The sequence below is a fragment of the Sander vitreus genome, chromosome 4, assembly GCF_031162955.1.
Source record: "Sander vitreus isolate 19-12246 chromosome 4, sanVit1, whole genome shotgun sequence".
NCBI lineage: Eukaryota > Metazoa > Chordata > Actinopteri > Perciformes > Percidae > Sander > Sander vitreus.
The window spans coordinates 33403110-33421675 of record NC_135858.1 but is presented as its reverse complement, the minus strand read 5'-3'; the positions used below and the strand labels follow the sequence as shown (position 1 = coordinate 33421675).

Genomic DNA, 18566 nt, shown 5'->3' with positions numbered 1-18566 from the left:
TTAAACTCAATTTGCAGAGACCTTTGTGTTAGCATCTGTATCTGGGCGCTTGGATGATCAAACTCATTGATAACATTTTATGAGGTCAGCCTTATTTAACACTGAGGCTGTAGCAAATACAACTCTTCTTAAAGGTGTGTCTGTGTGGGATACCATCTGTGGTTTTAGCTAATTCCATATGTTGTAAGCTATATTGTAGTTTTACAGCACTCCACAAATGTCATTAATTGTCCGCTGGAACGGAAGTCAGCGGTCAACAGCAGCAAACAGCTCCTCCCAGGTGTCTTAAACCTTGCACTGGCTTTTATTTTGAAAACTGCAGCAGGAAGCATGTGTGATATTGCAAGTGACTTGTCGCTGACCTGTTAGCCCATAATAAATCAGAGTGTCTGAGGGAAGGACACGCAGTCTGTCAATGATCAGATATATGAAGTTTTGATGTCACAGAGAAACACACAGAACACGCACTGGACTTTTAATCGTGTTTGCAGGATTTCAGCGTTTTTTTTTTTTCTTTTCTTCTCCTATTCTTTAAATTTCTTTATTTTTTAACATTCCCATGTTTCGTGTGTGATGGCTAATGTATCATCTGTTGATGTGGGAGTTGTGTTTCTTATTGTGGTGACAGCATCTTTGGCAAACGGTGAGTAGTCATTTTATTTAAAATATCATAAAACCACATAACAGTATAGGTAACAATTATGGAAGTATATTAGACAATGTAAAGACAAGGTAATATAAGGTAAGACAGCCCAAAGTGATGCCACTGAATACAAGCATCAGTGACCTGTTTGGTATCCTTACTGTTTAAATTACTTGAATTCATCCATAATTTGAACTGTTATCCCAGTGAACCCAGTGACTACACACACACACACACACACACACACACACACACACACACACACACACACACACACACACACACACACACACACACACACACTGTATGTCCTCTCAGGGTATAGCAGACATTTAGAAATGCTGTTTCAGACCAAATATATGACAGGATGATGTCAAACACTCATATTGCTGTGATCCAGCAGGTTTCTCATCAAGCATAGATGTGAGCCAGACGAAGGAGGTGGAAGCTGTTAATCTGAGCATGCTGCTGCCAGGCGGTGTGGACCAGCCTGCCAGGGAAGCAGAGCCCTGCTCTGCCTGTGACCCGCCGGGGGCCAGGAGGCGTTCAAAGAGATGCACGTGTTACACTTACAAGGACAAGGAGTGTGTGTATTACTGCCACCTGGACATCATCTGGATCAACACTGCAGAGTAAGAGTCATCCTCAGTGTGCCTTCAGTATGGCTGCAGGAATATTCCCATGCTTCTTTAGGGATCTCCAGTGTGTCTGTGCTGTCCATCATGTACTTACATCATATTATCATTTTAAAGTTTACTGCAGCTTATGGTTTCATGTCATGATCTCCACATTGTCCACTGTAGTCACAACTCATAATACTAGCCTGTAATCATAGACCTTCAGCTTCAGCTTCGCTTATTTTTAAAATAAGCTTCACAATCTGCAAATGTAAAACCTAAAACCTCAAATATTGCACTTAATTTGTCACAGGTTTGTCCCTCTGAACTTGTTTTAGATCTCTGGCATAAAACAGACAACAAGAAAAGCTCACATGAAAAAGTACTGGCAGCTCATTACCCGGACATTGTCCCGTAATTAAAAAACGGAATTTTTCAGTTAAATAACCGTGTCAATGGTAAAAAAAGCATAACATTTTTTTGTAATTTAACAGTGTACCTACAGTAAAAAAAAAAACAACATTTTCTGTTATTTACCCTTGTGTGGTGTTCGGGTCTGTGGGACCCATTTTCAATGTTTGCTAAAAGAAAAATTATGCTATTTTTTATTTATTCTAACTCAAACTCATTGGCCTTGGCTCATTTTCTGTAAAGAACATAAAAAATTACTTATTTTTAATGACTGCACATGGTACACCCCCCCTACACATAACTATTACATATGAGGTATTCGGGTCTACTGGACCCGAGTGTATTTAAATGTAGGTGCTATGAAACTATGTTGTCTTTCTGCACCTGCTGTTCCCACACAAAGTTACAAAATTGTTACATTTCAAGCACTTTCACCTGTTAAGTTCTAAGAAATAAGCACCAATAATGATCAAAAATCTTGTTTCTATTTTTTTTTAACCTTTTTTATAATTGAATTTCTTTATTTTCTCACACAAAAACGAAAATGATCATATGGTCATAAATGTGATCTCACAGGGGTAAATGGTAAATATGAACCATAAATGATGTTTATATCATTGGTAATTGAGCTAACGTAAACATCTATTAAGTATTTTTACATAAATTGTTATGGCTGTATTGATTTAAAAGCCTAATAATGTGGTGGGTCTGCCAGACCCGGGAACATTGGCTGTGTAACAAAAATATGAACACCACACAAGGGCTAACGGTGTACCTACAGTAAAAAAACATAACATTTTCTGTTATTTGACGGTGTACCTACAGTAAAAAAACCCACAACATTCTCTGTGAATCTTACATAAATCCGTAAAATAACAGCAAATGTACTGGCAGCTCATTACCAGGACTTTGTCCTGTAATTAAAAAAATTCTAACTACAGTAAATTTTTGTTAATATTACTTATACAGCAATACAAATGTAATTTTTCTGTTAATTAAAGGTGTACTTATAGTGGTAATACATTTCGGTAAAACATTTTAAACAAATCTGTGATGAAAACATTTTTTTTATTAACTTTCAAAATTCCTTAAAAATACAAAATATAAGGACAAAAACATTACCCAAAGGGAAACCATATTAAGTTCAACAACATTAACACAATTTGTCACATTATAGGTTTCAGTGTCCGTTTCATTAGGCTACTCTTCATTCTGCATTGAGTCAATGTACAACAGAAGTACACATGCTGTGTTCATCAGCATGCACCTTGTTAATGTTATCGATAGGCCAGTTGGTTTCAGATGCTGGCTGACCTTTAGTGGGAGGACTGTATTTTTCTTTAAAATGTAAACTTTACTCCAACTCTTCAGATATTGTGCTTACACAGGTTTAAATTCCAATACAACTACTGCTTTTGTTGGATGAAAACTGGGTGTTAGTGCCTTAGATTGCACACATGTTCTGATAGTGATGTTGATAGGGTTTTAAGTATAGTAAGTCCCCAAGAGCCACAGGTCATTTGTGTGGGTCTCCAATAAGGCTGCACAATATGAGGAAAATGCGCGATGACGTTGTTGAATGTCGCGATAATGATATAACTTCGGTCAGGCTGTAACATAACAGTCATTTCTCACAAAAAGGCTATACGTTGAGAGTAAGTCAATTTGGAATTTAAAAATTTAGCGGTTTACATTTTAAGTACATCTCAGGCAGAGTATGAAAATACTTTCTACAATATAACACAAGTATAGTTAAATAAACCAGAATGAAATTGAATCTGCATTTCACATCACCTACTAAAACCATGTGACATGTCTTTCTCTAGTTTTAGTTGCTCCAGTACAATAAATCCATGTCAGTAGAGGGCAATAGAGAGCAAAAGTGTGTGTATTCAGAGTACGTACACAGGTGTAGATGCAAAGATAGCTGTAACAGACACACATCCCTCTCCTTTCTCTCCGTTTGAGATGCTTCTTCTGCTGTAAAACAAAAACTGAATTACTTATTACCAATGTAATAGCAATATACAGTAATAGTAATAATAAAATGAACACTACAGTTTTAACTATTTATTGTTTGTCAGAAATGAAATGAGTTAAAAGGATAGTTTCTTTCTAATACAAATTGGAAAATTAATAATTAAAGCTGCAAGCAGCGTTGAACGGGCCCTCGCCCCTTGCAGCACGTCGGGGGTGCTGGTGGGATGCCTGGGCGATTTACTTCAAATGTTGCACACAGTCTCAGCGGAGCACGGGGGAACAGCTGTGCCGAGTTTCCTCTGATTCAGAAGTTGCCAAGATGCCACGTACAGGAAGTCGGTCCTCTATAACTTGCGCATTTTTTCAACAAAAAAAATGTGACTCACGCTCTCAGAGGAACAATTAAAAATGGCCGACTTCCGGTTTGGCGGAGCTAATGAAAGTAAATTGGATCGGAGATACAACAGAACAACGTGTGACCAAGAGAGGAGCCATCTGCTGTTCTGAAGGGTTTTGTTTTTAAAAAATCTGACATAATTTAGCCACTGTTGTTGCCGGTCGCGTTAACGTTACTCAGTCGCACTAATGCTACTTGGACGTGCAAACGTTAAGACCTGTCACCTCAAGCATGTGGCTGAGTAACATTATGAAAGCAATAACAATCCACCTACGGTCGCGCTACAGACCGTCGAGAAGGACGGTTCAGAGCAATGATTAAAACATTGGATTTAAAATGTCTTTGCCAAACTACTAACATTATTCAAACAAAGATCAAGCTGACAGCGGAGCTACGCTAAAACTATTTTGTTTTGAAAATGAAGCAATATTAAAGTTGTTGGTATGTGTATTTAGTTTGCAGTTTTCACAATAAAATAGTTTAGATTCTGTAACAGTTTCATGCATTCTCCTTCATATAACATTATTGTATAATGTTGTGGAACCAAGCAAACCCTAAAGCTTTTAGTAAAGCTGATGACATTGAAATGTTTTTTTTTTTATATATTCTATGTACTCCTGAGAGTAGAATAAGCCATTATAAACCTGTATAAAAGGCCAAGCAAAAGAAAGAAAATACCAGAATCTTAAAAAATACTGTGAAACTAATTTTTTGTCATACCACCCAGCAGTAATTAACACAGGTGTGAGTAACAATGGTGTGTGTAATGACCTTTAAATCTTCCATGGATTCTTGAAGTCATTAAGGTCCGAAAGGAATCAAAGCAGTTTTGGGGGGGATGTTGTACCGTTTCCCCCGCTTTTCTGCTTTCGTGCCCCGTTCTGGGTTTATCCCTAGCAGGCACCTGTGGCAAACAAACATGTCACTTGACATTGCAAAATAAATAATACTATAAAACGGACAAAAAATATGACCAAAACTTACCTCTGGATGAACTCTAGAGTCAGGGCTGCTCCCTTTGGATACTTTATATTCAGCACATGATATAGGCTGAACATATGGCTCACAGCAACTAGTGGATAGCCGATGATGTTAACCGTGACTTCATCCACTGACATCTTGTATCTTCCTTCATCTGCAAAACATAAATAATGACATACATCTTTCAATTAATTAAACAAATACACAACACCTCCCAATATTTTTAGAGTAGACATGCATATCCATAACTGTGATACACGGGGTGCTTGGCAGCTCTGCTAAAGCATCCTGTGAGAGAGGTGAAGACAGAATAGGCAGAGGGGAAGATGTGATAGGCCAAGCTGCATAGACATATTTGTTGGGCTAAATCACAATTTACTAAATTAGTGAATTTATGTTTTGCTGTGGAACATACTTCTTCATTTATTAAAAGCAGTGTCTACAAAGCGTATGATGGAGTTGTGGCCAGTTTTCAGCCTACAGAGAGCTGTGCAGCTATTGTTTTCTGCCAGTCAGTCAGTCAGTCAGTCAATCAGTCAATCAGTCAGTCAGTCAATCAGTCAGTCAATCAGTCAGTCAGTCAATCAGTCAGTCAATCTGTCAGTCAGAGAGTCAGTCAGTCAATCAGTCAGTCAATCAATCAATCAGTCAATCAGTCAGTCAGAGTCAGTCATTCAATCTTATTTATTTATCACATGAACTCGTACAAGGTATAAATTCCAGTGAAATGTAATCCCATCAGCACCTTCAACTTGTGCATGATTGATCATTGATCATGAAGCAGCATGTGGCCGTCAAATACTGTCTAGCCAGCAGGACTCCCAAGCCAGCAGGACTCCCAGCAGAGAAGTGGCAGTCGGTGTTTAATTCCTCCACGCTTGCCTCTGTGCCCCTCTGATGTAGAGATGGAGATGGATGCAGAGATGGACTTGCTTGTCCATGTAGTCAGATCATAGCCATAGGTCGTAGCTGATAGCCATCTCCACCTTCTCCTCTGTGTTCACTCTGATCTTTAGCAGAGTCAGCAGGAGACTGCTCAGTCGATTTCCTGGTCCTGATGAGCGACTCATAGCCAGATGCCATCACCATCCAACGTCAACCCCATAAAGCTAAACTAATATTTGTAAAATAGACAATTCAGCATGGATTTTGCAGAGCTGACTGGAGAGGTCCGTGCCTTCTAGAACAATCTGACCCACAGCCACCCTCGCTGACCGACCGACTCGATGAGTTCAAAGACCTACCGTATAAGGGAACACATTGCAGATGAAGCTAGAATTGCCTGTGCACAGCCTTCTAGATTTATCTTCCTGAGGTACCCATGGTTATACCATGTGGAATGAATCCAGCTGTCCTGCTGCTCGCTGTGCAAAAATATTGCTTGCTAATGTCTCACAGAAGATAGCTCCTGCTTAGACGTAGCATAGAAATTTGTACATTTTTCCACTTCAGTTTTTTTAATAGTTGAAACTGTACTTGTTAGCATAGTGGACAGAGGATAGTGCAGTATAATGTACTGCATCTGTTCCTGTTCACCTTTCTGAGTTCTCAGCTTTCCTCTGAGCTATAATTCCATTTTTCCATATTTATTTGAGCCATATGGCCTCAATAAGCAATCCTTAGGATTAAGGTTATCATTGACGATTGTCTGCAACCAATATTTTAAAGTTGACCCTGGATCTAATGGAACAGCTGTAGCGAGTGATTGGTGGTTCACGTGGGAGCCTGTTTGTGAGAAGGTGAATATTCAGTAAGACTAAAATTAATTATCTGAGGTTTTATGCATCTTAGGGGACAGCTTCCAAAGTACCTGCAGCTGCTACAGTAAGTTGACCTTTGACGTTACTCCTATCACTATTGAAGTTTTCTTAGAAAAAAAGAAATCATGTTTAATTTTCCATCGCTTCCATCGAACAGGATGGGAAAACGTTTCAGTTCTCAGATTTAGATTTTGTTACTAATGTCGGTTGGATCTTTACCTTTCACTGCTAGAAGAAAAACGGCACAATGACAAATCAGGAAAACTGTGCAAGCTAAGGTCAAACATAAGACGTGCCTTCAGACGTGTGGCTTATACCAGCAGCTGCCGATCACAAACCTGATTGATGCTGTTGTTAGTAGAAGAAAACTCAGATAGATAGATAGATACTTTATTGTTCCTGAGGGAAATTTTGTGAAATTCTTGGTGCAGCTCCCCTAAATAAATCACAGTACAGTGGTTTCAGGTTTGCACTCCAGACATATAAATGGTCAGAAAATGTCTTGCTCATTTTCAGTAATAAATTCATTGGAACGACTTTGGCATTGATAGTAGTCTTTTAAATAGTCAACCTGAACCCATTTACTGTTCAGTGGAAGTTAGAAAAATGATACTGACTGTGCAAGATGAGTTGTTTCTGTAGATACACAAACAGTTTTGTAACACTTTGATAATACCATTTTTTGCTTCCCGATAGCGATTCCGATACCTGAACTTGCATTATCGGCCGATACCGAGTACCGATCCGATACCAGTCTGTCATATATTTTATTATGTTTTAACAACTGTATACTACTATCCCTGTATGGATGTGATATGATTTCTATCTTTGTTGTCGGTCTGGCTCAGGTTAAACTCTTTGTGAAACATGAACAAACAATGAACGCCACAGAACTTTCTTTTATTCTCCAGTTTGACAGTCAGTTATAAAGGAAAAAGAACATAAATAAACTACTTTAACGTAGATTTTCTTTAGGGCTTCATTATATGGTATCGGTATCGGAACATCTCTAATGAGTACAAACCACGACCAAGGTCAGAAAACTCTGTATCAGTGTGCAAAATGTTGTCCAATGGGAGTTTAGCAGGAAGAAGTAGTCCGGCTCGATAAAGCCTGACATCTGGGGCATGACAGGCTTTATACGTTCCCTTCAGCTTTCGCCGCTATCTATTTTACAAGTACATGGTCGCTGCATCCAGGGCTTAGCGCCGCCTAGGACAGTTGTGATTGGTTTAAAGAAATACAAATACAGCCCGACCGATAAAGGATTTTTAAGGCCGATTTGGATACAAATATTTGGTGAAAATCCGATATTCCGATATATCGGACGATATATATTTAAAAAGAAATATCCAGAAACGCGTAAAAAACATGAACAGATTTCCCTAACATTAATTATTTGTAGTTATTTATGAGTCCTCACTAAAATAATTTGATAATGCAGTTTAAAAATAAACTTGTTTGTTTTATTGTCACAACAGAATAGGGGAACATCAAAATATATTAAAGTTTTGATAAATAAAATGTATAAAAATACAAACTTAAGATATGAAACTTAAAGTCCTTTGAACAAAAACACAATAACAAAAAAAAAAAATCAAACAGTGTTGCCAACAGGGATGTTGTAGAGTGCCCTCTTGTGGACAAACTATGCAACACCAACACTCATAACATGGTAATATCAGCCCGCCGATATATCGGTCTGGCTCTAAATACAAATAAGCCCGAGCATTTTTACCCCTATTTCAGAATACATAAGTGGTGTAGACAGATAACACTCCAGCGCTGACACAGTCTGGCAATGCGAGCCTATGTTTAAATAGATACGGGCTAAACAATGCCAGATCCTTTTTGAACCGGCCTCAAAATCCTTTCATCTCCTCAAAAGAAAATACAAACTGAATGAAGAGTATATTGTATTAGTTTGTTCCCCAAGCACACGAGACAAGATAATGTTAGGCAGCCCTAACTTGACAGAGGATCAAAGGAACAAAGATCAGAAAGAAGGGTCAGCGCCCGGCTAGGTCTGTTTGTCATATTGGAAGGAGGTGAGTTTAACGTGGTGTTCAGGGTCAGCCTGAAGATCCTCCAACACCATCAAGACTTATGTACCTACGTTGTTTAAAGCTTTAGTGCGTAACTTTTTGATATTATTAAACGTTACATTCAAGCCATTGCTAAATGAGTTTCTACAAAGCTAATTAAGACTATCAGCTCCACACAACTCACTCTGTATTTCTCAGTGAAACTGTATTTCTCAGTATGGCTATGTTCAGATTGTGTCGTCCGGTGACTTTCCCGCGCAGAAACTCGAGTGAAGATAATAACCTCTTCTGAAGAGTCCATCGTGTTTTTTTAATCATCCGTGTCCTCCTTGGCTACTAGCATCTGCGCGGAGGAGGCGTGGGGGGGTCGTCATTACTTAGAATTCCTCATGGGGGAGACAGAAACTAGCACTATAGCTTTAAGAGAACCAGTGGTGCACATCGAAGGCAACAGGTGGCTACTTTGTTTTTTTTTTGCTCACTGTGAAGTTCGGTAATTTTTTTCTATTTTGGCTAGCTTGTTCTTCATGACGATTTACAACCATGTGGAGAAGAGATCAGAAGACTCGAGGGCAGGGTCAGTGTGATGAGCCCACCACATGTATGCTGAACCCTTCACATTTCTGTTCTGGGGATATGAGAGTTTAAAAGCCTCCTGTGGACAGGTGTTGCAAATTAGCATTTGGCTACAAACTGCTATCTGGTTCACTGATGCTCCTGTGATTTCCATAAAAAAAAAAAATGAACTAAAACCAACTGAAGTGCATTTTACCATTGACAGTTAATAACTTAGCCTAAAATCAGTAAAGGTGTACAAGTGTGAGGAAAGGTGATGTGAGGCAATTCAGGCTGAGCAATGAGATGATCGGAGCGAGGGGAAACTATCTCCAGTGATAATGATGCTGCCTCTCAATATGCAATAAAATGTATTTTTAATGCTACTGTACATTTTATGTCATCAGACTTTTCTTTAGTTGCGATGGTGGACATATTCTAAGCATTTTCCTGAGATCCTTAGCACAGCCGTGTCTACTATTCACTGAAGCTTTCGTGTTTCTCAGCAATAGTGGACCAAAGGAACACTCAGATACAAACTGCTCATTCTTTACTTTTTCTTTATTTGTCTAAATCACAGTGTGACTGTAAAAGAGACAGCCTGACTTGACTTCTCAAACTTTACTGGCTGAGTTCAAATCTTTTTAAACCCTTGAACCATATAGAACTTTCCCTTTGATCTGATGACTTTAAACCTACTAATGTAATACATTCAAAATACACCGACTTACCTGTTCACTAGTTACACCTTTACAATGTATACCATACAACAACAGTTCTGTAATAAACCATACCATTGCAAAGCTGATGCTAAATTGTCGTAGAGACTAATTTAAGAGTGGTTAAATCAGGTCATTTTGGAGCTTGCAGTCTGTGGTGGTGTTGTACTGGACTGCATTATTCTGAAAGGTGTTTCCTATATTCTCTCCCCATATTGTCAAAATGGTGGAGGACAAAATATTAGAAACACATCCCAGTATAATGCAGTCTAGTAGAACACAGCCTCTAAAATCACTGTAGAAGTTGAATCTGTTTTTGTGTGACGCGGTGTGAAACCTGAACATTCAAAGCCTCTCTGCCTGAAGTGTAATGTCAGTCTCATGTACAGGGCTTCCTATCTGTCTGGTCCCTCAGTACTCTGTAAATGTGGGTTTTTTTTGGTTTTTTTTAGGCACACTGTACCGTATGGTATGTCCAGTTACCAGGGTTCCCTGCGCAGGAGGCGCTCGGCTGGGACTGAGCAGGAGAGGAGTGGGGCGGCGGCCCAGCGCTGTGTGTGTGCACAGCACGCTGACTCCGACTGCAGTGGCTTCTGCATGGACAGGTAACTCTAACTGTGTCTGTACTAATGTTCAGTGGACATTTCCATAAGTACTTGTCATAATTAATACAAGAATGTCCTTCTCAAAGAAGATACCAACAGTGAACATGTCCTCGACCCAAAGCATTACACTTTTCATACCATAGCCTCTCAAAACTTTCAGACTGAAGACAGACTTGAACAAATCTAAACCTATCCTATAACTTTCACATGTCAAACCCAGTGGTTGAATGTAACAAAGTAAAAATACTTTGTTTCTGTACTTAAGTAAATTTTTCACGTATCTGTACTTTACTTAAGTAGAATCAATAGTGCATACTTTTGACTTTTACTTCGTTACATTTTGCAGCAATTATCTATACTTTCTACTCCACTACATTTCTACAACGTTCCGTTACATTTTTCGTTACATTTCCTGATCAGTTTTTCCCCTTGCCAAAACGTCTTCCTGACCGTCGCACGTTTGCAGTCCGCAGGTAAACCTTTAGCAGCGGCTCCTGAATAGCATTTATTGGCCAGGCGCGTACCGCTCCCGGTAGGGGAGACCAGTGACAGTTGTAACAGGGGACGGTTGTAACACCACAAATTCCTCCAATCAGAAACAACCTAGATGATGACACTCACTGTGCTAATGCTCAGTTAGTTTCCCTCCATTCTCCCAAAGAGGGAGCCACATTTGAAACTTCCTGACGGCGTTATCAACAAATGGTTGTTTTTGAGGTAAAAAAAAAATACTTTTCTTTGTGATGTACTTTTTTGGATGGTGTGAATTCATAGAAGTATTATTATAATCACTGTTTTGTAAGCTAAAAATAGAAATGGTGTCACACTAGCATTTAAGCTAGCTCACATGAGATTAAAACATGGCTGGTGATACTGGGTCTCACCAACCAAGTTTCATTTATATCTTAAAAACTAATCTAAACTAAAAACTTTAATGTGCAAATTAAAAGTAAAATGTGCACTGTGCATTGCAAATTAAATGTAAAATGTCATCAAATCACATTTTAAGGTAATTATCTTTTTTATATAAAGATAGTCAGTGGAAACGTGATTGCTTACAGCATGCCAAATATCAGAAAGAATGAAATGAAAAAAAAATGAAATCAGACAGGGAAAGTCAGTCAGGGGAGTGGCCAAATCGTATGGCATTTGCCATGTGACCCTGCACCGGTTCCACAAGAAGAGAAGCCAGGGATCAAAGACACTTCCTAGAGTTGGATACTGGACTCCAAAAAGGGTTTTCTCACTAGAGCAGGAGCTCCTCTTAAGAGACTACCTGATGCAGGCAGCCCCCACCCCCTCTCTCTCTGATGTTGAGAATGTTAGAGTTCATGTTTAAACTTTTTTTTTGGTGTTCTACCCATTAAATCATTTTCTTGCATTATAATTTGACGGCTTCACCTTTTTTTTTGTCATGTAGTATGGAAAAAAGGTAATCATTACTTAAACACATGAAATGAATAGTCATAATAACATGACATGAATAATATTTTCCATTTTGAGTAAATGATTCATTATGTATATTTTAGACATGTTACTACCGTCCCTGTACACTGGGACGGTTGTAACAGTGGCGAGACTGTATTAAAATCAATTTTGCAACCTGTACATATTTCATAAAACCACTTAAATACATTGTTTCAGCAGTTGACAGATTGAAGTTTATAATATAACAAATTGGTTATTCCAGTGTAAATGGTTTTTGAGGTATTGCTAAAAATTGCAAAAAGTGTTACAACTGTCCCTGGTCTCCCCTACTACCGCTGCTTCCGTTACTGCTGCTGCTCCCGATACTCTGCTCGGTCATATGTGAAGCATCCGTTCACATAAGGTTAATATACAACCCGTATATTTATCTTAAAAATACTCCCGGTTCCTCCTCAGCTGTGAAGCCACGTATTTGTTGTCCAAGCCCGTGTGTTCTCGCTAGATAAATGTGTGCAGCATTCACTCTCCGGTGGGAAAAAAAATGCAAAGTCGAGCTTCATGCAGATCACCCTGATTGATAACCAGAGTTGTAAGTCAGAATGTAAACTGGGCCACAGATGGTAAGCACAATTAAATTAACCTAAAACTAACTTAATTAAAATGCCACAGCCCATAGGCCTACTGTTTTTTTTTTATTATTAGAATATAGACATTAAGAGAATAAATCGTTATGCAAGTACTTTTACTTTTTAATCAGGCACTTTTTACTTTTACTTAAGTAGGGTTGCCATTGTGGTACTTTTTTTACTAAAGTAAATATGTCTCTGGTTATTTGTACTTTTAATTACTTACTAAGTACTGAGATTCAGTACTTTCTCCACCACCGGTCAAACCCTAACCCTAACCACTAGTTTAACTAAATATGAAATGTATAAAGATTTAAATGTGGCCTAAAGGCGCTGATATACTTGCTTTTAACTACGCGTTCGTGTAGCACGAGCTGAGGATCTTGCTTGCTCTTTTGCTTATCTGCTGATAACACTTCACGGGGTAAAACACATCAGGTAAGATAACGTGACATGTGTTGTGTAGGGTGACCAGACGTCCCGGTTTGACCGGGACAGTCCCGATTTTGAGTTGCGTGTCCCGAGTCCCGACAAAAGCCTGTTGGGATGCTAAAATGTCCCGGTTTACACCAACCACTATGAAATTGTCCCGGTTGTCAGCGATTGCATAGCCGACGTGGTCTTATTATAGCCCGATCATTAACTAAACCCATGTAGAAAGACTAATAAAGCGTCCAGCGTATGATTTTAACAATGTGAATGTGTGTGTGTGTGTGTGTGTGTGTGTGTGTGTGTGTGTGTGTGTGTGTGTGTGTGTGTGTGTGTGTGTGTGTGTGTGTGTGTGTCAGTCAATCGTAGCGGTCTGCGTCTGCATAATCTGTGCAGCCAGCGTTACAATGTATATTTGTAAACATTGTTGCAATGCCTCTTCTTATCTGTCTCGTTTTAACCAGTCCCTCCAGGATTTCGCTGTCTTTTTTTGAGATTGTCGAAAATGCCTGATTTTCCGGGAGCTGTCCTCAATTTAGGTCATCGTGTCGTCTCATCTCCGGTTTTTCCTGCATCCACCGTGTGTGGTTTTGTGTGTGTGTGTGTGTGTGTGTGTGTGTGTGTGTGTGTGTGTGTGTGTGTGTGCGTGTGTCAGTCGCGGGGGGAACTGAGCAGCAGCCCCGCCCCGCTGCACAGAGCCGACAGGATTGAAACAGCAGCAGCTTCAGCGACTTTAGAGTGAAAAAACGTTACAGCGTAGCCTACATTAATGTTAAAATGTATACAGGTTGGCAGGACGGTCTGAAATGTTTAGCATCGGTCTTTCGCTGTACGTTTTGTTGGGAAATGTGAGATGTTCGAGTCACACACGTCTCGTCTTTATATCAGAAACAAGGAAATGAATTTGGCGACGTACACAAATTCTGATTTGAACACAACTTTTGCATAATGATGTACCCACCTTACCTAATGCTTTAGTGGATGTGTTGTTCATGCATGAGGTCATGAATGAGAGGCCATGAACTCATGTCAATTCCTGATGATTCATAAGATATGAAGGAATGAAGTAATGCACAAATCATAAATTAATTCATGCATGAATTCATAATTCATGTACCCTTACCTTAAAGTGTTACCATAACTTTAGTTCAAGCCTGTGGCAGCAGTTCCAAATAATTCGTTTAGTGCCATGCAATGAAAAATACCGTTTCACAAAGTTTTTCACAAGTTCAGTGGGTGCATTTTCCAAAAGAATGCTTTAATTCTGAAAAATAAAGTTGGTCCCACACAAAACTCACTCAATGTCTTTTAATATTATTTCTTAGATATGTAGGCTAAATACCAAGAAAATTCATGAATATAAACTGAGATACCCCTTTATGTTGTGAGCAGTAGGCCTACGTGTGCTGCTGGCAAAATTGTGTCTAATCTGTCTGTGTCTATGTCTGACCTGGGCTGGCACATGTTCATGTTAAAAAGAGCGTGCGTGCACGAGCACACCCGGTTTTAGCAAGCCGAGCCATCAGCGAGGTGACGTAAATTGCAAAGATGTAGTCGACTAAGTGGTCATACGACAAACTGAGACTTTCTTCTGTTGAAAAAATCTTTTAAATTGACGTACATCATATTTGTAAACCATGGCTCAAATCAAACGTGATCTAAAAATAATTTGTCTCTCGCCGTTCACTACCATGTATATATTTTCTGAATTAAGGTCCCATGAGGTCCACCGGGAGGGGAGGGACTTTGCCTCTCTATACGTTTAATCCTCCAGGTACACCCAAAATACGTAGGCAAGTATGTGAACAATGCCATTTGTGCCACTGCCGCTTGTCTACGCGTACGCATTGTTAAAAAGCAAGTATATTGGTGCCTTAAGTAGCTAACTATACATACATACATGCATAAAAATACCTTTAGTTCATGATAGTGTCTGAACTATGACTACATTAGCAGCACCTGATCAGATGAGTGTGTGTGTGTGTGTGTGTGTGTGTGTGTGTGTGTGTGTGTGTGTGTGTGTGTGTGTGTGTGTGTGTGTGTGTGTGTGTGTGTGTGTGTGTGTGTGTGTGTGTGTTTTTCCCAGCAGGCAGAGGAGGCTACCACCCCGAGCAGCTCGTAAAACAGACAAGAGGACAGCTTCTCTGCGCAGTGGGCCTGTTATGAAATGAACATATAAGTGACATGCTAATGACCTGAAAGGTGGACATACTGTACGTTATTTGGTGCCTTGTGATCAGAGTGCTGGATGAATAACGTGCAGAGCTGCTGAAAGCGAGGGACACCAGCACTCTCTGCCTGTGTCTGTCTGGCAGGTGTCGACAGTTTTTCATTATCCTGTCACGACTGAGGATGGTTTACATGGCCCACTTGTTTCGAAAATGACAGACTTTGGTAGAGCACACACATGCCCATGCCGCTTGATGTGGAGGCCACTTCAAGAGCTTCTGCCATCCAACACCACCATCTCATCCCATTCTGGTAAATACACAAGAACGGTACCACTCCACATGGACATCATTCAACACAGCCAGTAACTCAGCAGTATCACAGTCACTGATTGTTTTATTAGGTTGTTCCCTTATAAATGCAGTTAGTTTCAGCAGTAATTGTTATTATTGTTGTTATTATACATTATTACATACATATATTATATATATTATTATATATATTATACTTTTCTGTGAGATTTTTGGAGGTAAAGCAACTTTTGTCAAGCTGTGTAAGTCTTGTGAATATGAAATGTGTTTCAGTATATATAGGCTATAAATCATATTTCCATACAATACCTATATGTATATTAAAGGTGTAAAGTAAGATGTTGTATATAGAATTATACATGTATTCAGGCTAATCAACAGTCCTCTGTGGTAAATAACCCATTTAAGTAACAATTGCAGTGGGCCATGCAGTAAATTAATTCTACACATTATTTATCCTGTGTTTAGTCTTATGGTTGAGCCCTGAGGCAATTCCCCAATCAACTGACCATCTGCACAGGAAAGATGTTAAGAACTAGTAGTTTGTAAGTCAAGCATCTCAGCCTACTGAATCAGTTTCAGTCTGACAAAAGGAAGACATTGATTCCTTACTAAATGTTTGAAATATTCTGATGCACATCTGGCTTATTTTTTTTTAAATGTGCCTGAAAGAATGGTGAAGAATTTTAGGCCAGACTCTGACCAATCATGTTTGGTTAGTTTGATCAGAGGCTCCTTTTACATCCATTCTGAGTTCATATCAGGAGACACTAGACTAGCTGTAGTCGACATTTCTGCTGACTGACGCACATCATGCTATTGCATTGCACAGTGCTGTCAGGCACACCTTCTACATAATGTTATCCTGCACTTCAGTCATTTTAATATGTAGAAATGCTGAATAACACCAATGATCTGTTCATATTATCTGCTTATGGACTTTTGTCTCCACGCAAGGATCAAATTATTATCTATTGAAACTATACTATATGCATACTTTGTATATGTTGGTGCCTCCCTGCCAAGTTAACATTACCACAGTATAGTATACATATGAACTGTAGAGAGGCCACATATGCAAAGGGCTTGAAATCATCATCCAGCAGCTTGTTGTAGATCATAGCAGCTCAAGCCCATAAGCATAAGCCCATTTATAGCTTTGCATGTGACAATAACAGTGTAGGTTTGGCGTAGTCTATATGCACAATGTTCCACCTCCGGGATTGCTCTCATTCCGCCGGAAATTCTGCCGGATGTCATTCTTTTCGGATGTCCGTTTTCGGATGTCCCGTCACCTTCCGTCTTTGTGTTGTAATTTTAAACTCAGGTGGATTCATGAGGACTATGGTTAACTGCTCCTCAGATCTCTGCAGGGTAAATCCAGACAGCTAGCTAGACTATCTGTCCAATCTGAGTTTTCTGTAGCACAACTAAAACAACTTTTGACTGTACACAAAACAAATTCCTTCCCGAGGCTATTTTGCAGAGGCACCGTTGCTTCGTCCGACACTTAGCGCCACCCAAGACGATTGTGATTGGTTTAAAGAAATGCCAATAAACCAGAGCACGTTTTTCTCCCATCCCGGAATGCTGTGTGGACTAGCCAGACCTTCCTCTGCAGCGCTGTGAAGGAAGGTCTGGCAATGCGAGACTAGGTTTGGTGTGACCAGCACCATCTCTAAAAAGTCTATCATTTTAATTCAAGTTGCTCTGACCCTAACTATGTTCATATTGGGCGATTCTGCAGCACTGTCACGGTCCTGCTCTATGGCCATTAGCCTTTGGACTTTTGATTTGTAATATATTTTGGACCGTGTGACAGTTAGTTTGGTTTTTGAGTTTCCTGTGCCTATGTGTACCTCATGTGCAGTGAATTGGGCCGGGGCTCTCCGGCACATAAGCCTGCTCGTTTGTGTCCGGATGTGCCTGCTTGCATTCAGTTGCCTACTGGAAATATGTCACATAAAATTTGATGAAAGTGATGCTTTTGAAAACATGATATTTCTGACAATAAATGAAAGATTTTTGAAAGGGCATGTCTGTTTTGTCTCGGCGGAGCTGAGATGAGAACAATCGGAACACGGCCGTATTCTTGTTCAGCTGCTTAATCTCGTTGTCAGTCGATCATCGCGCACCACTCGCGCATGCGCATCTAGGTAGGTTTAGGCTATATTTTTTGATGAATGTTCCTGGGAGATCCTTAGTTGCGCGGGATGTGTGTGTGTGTGTGTGTGTGTGTGTGTGTGTGTGTGTGTGTGTGTGTGTGTGTTGTACTAGTAGTAGTAAAGAGAGAGAATGGGAGAAGGAAGTTTGTGTGAGGTGGACCTGGTCACCACAGACCCAAATCTTCTCAGCTGTTGCTACTGTCATATGCTGCACTAGCTCTTCATGTGGCACATTACGTTTGGCACATTGTATGGGTCACTTCTTATATCATAACAAGGTAATACAATGTGTAATCAAGTGATGACTGATTAACAGTAATGTAAATGCTAAATGTCCTAATACCTGTTGATACTACAACAATGCAAAGTATAGGCTCTTAACCTTGCAGTTTTGCACAAATCATGTAAGACTCGATTTCTCCATTTCTTTGCACAAAACTCTCCAGAAAGTGCCATTTTCAAAAAACATTCCCAGGGGGACATACCCCCGGACCACCCTAGGGAGAGCCCCCCCACATAACAATCCCAATTTAACCCCTGCTCATATGTCTCTGAAGCCCTGCCCTGCATGTCTTTCCTTGTTCCCGTTTTGTGTCTACCCATGTCAGCCTGTCTTTGTGTGATCAGTCCTCGTTGTCTTGTTACCACCGTTGTTATCCTGGGTTTTGTTAGTTTCCTGTTTTATTTTGGAGTCTCTCTCTCCTGTGTCATGTCTTGTTTTACTT

At 39.7% G+C, this 18566-nt stretch overlaps 1 protein-coding gene across 1 annotated transcript; it reads left to right on the top strand.

Annotated features, from left to right (window-relative positions):
- Window positions 1-397: 397 nt before the first annotated feature.
- On the top strand, window positions 398-17665 carry LOC144516350 (endothelin-3). The gene is made up of 4 exons (XM_078247575.1): window positions 398-643; window positions 1047-1275; window positions 10561-10713; window positions 15283-17665. Exons 1-4 carry the CDS (start codon window positions 574-576, stop codon window positions 15365-15367), a joined length of 537 nt encoding a protein of 178 aa, XP_078103701.1. The 5' UTR covers window positions 398-573; the 3' UTR covers window positions 15368-17665.
- The last annotated feature ends 901 nt before the right edge of the window (window positions 17666-18566 follow it).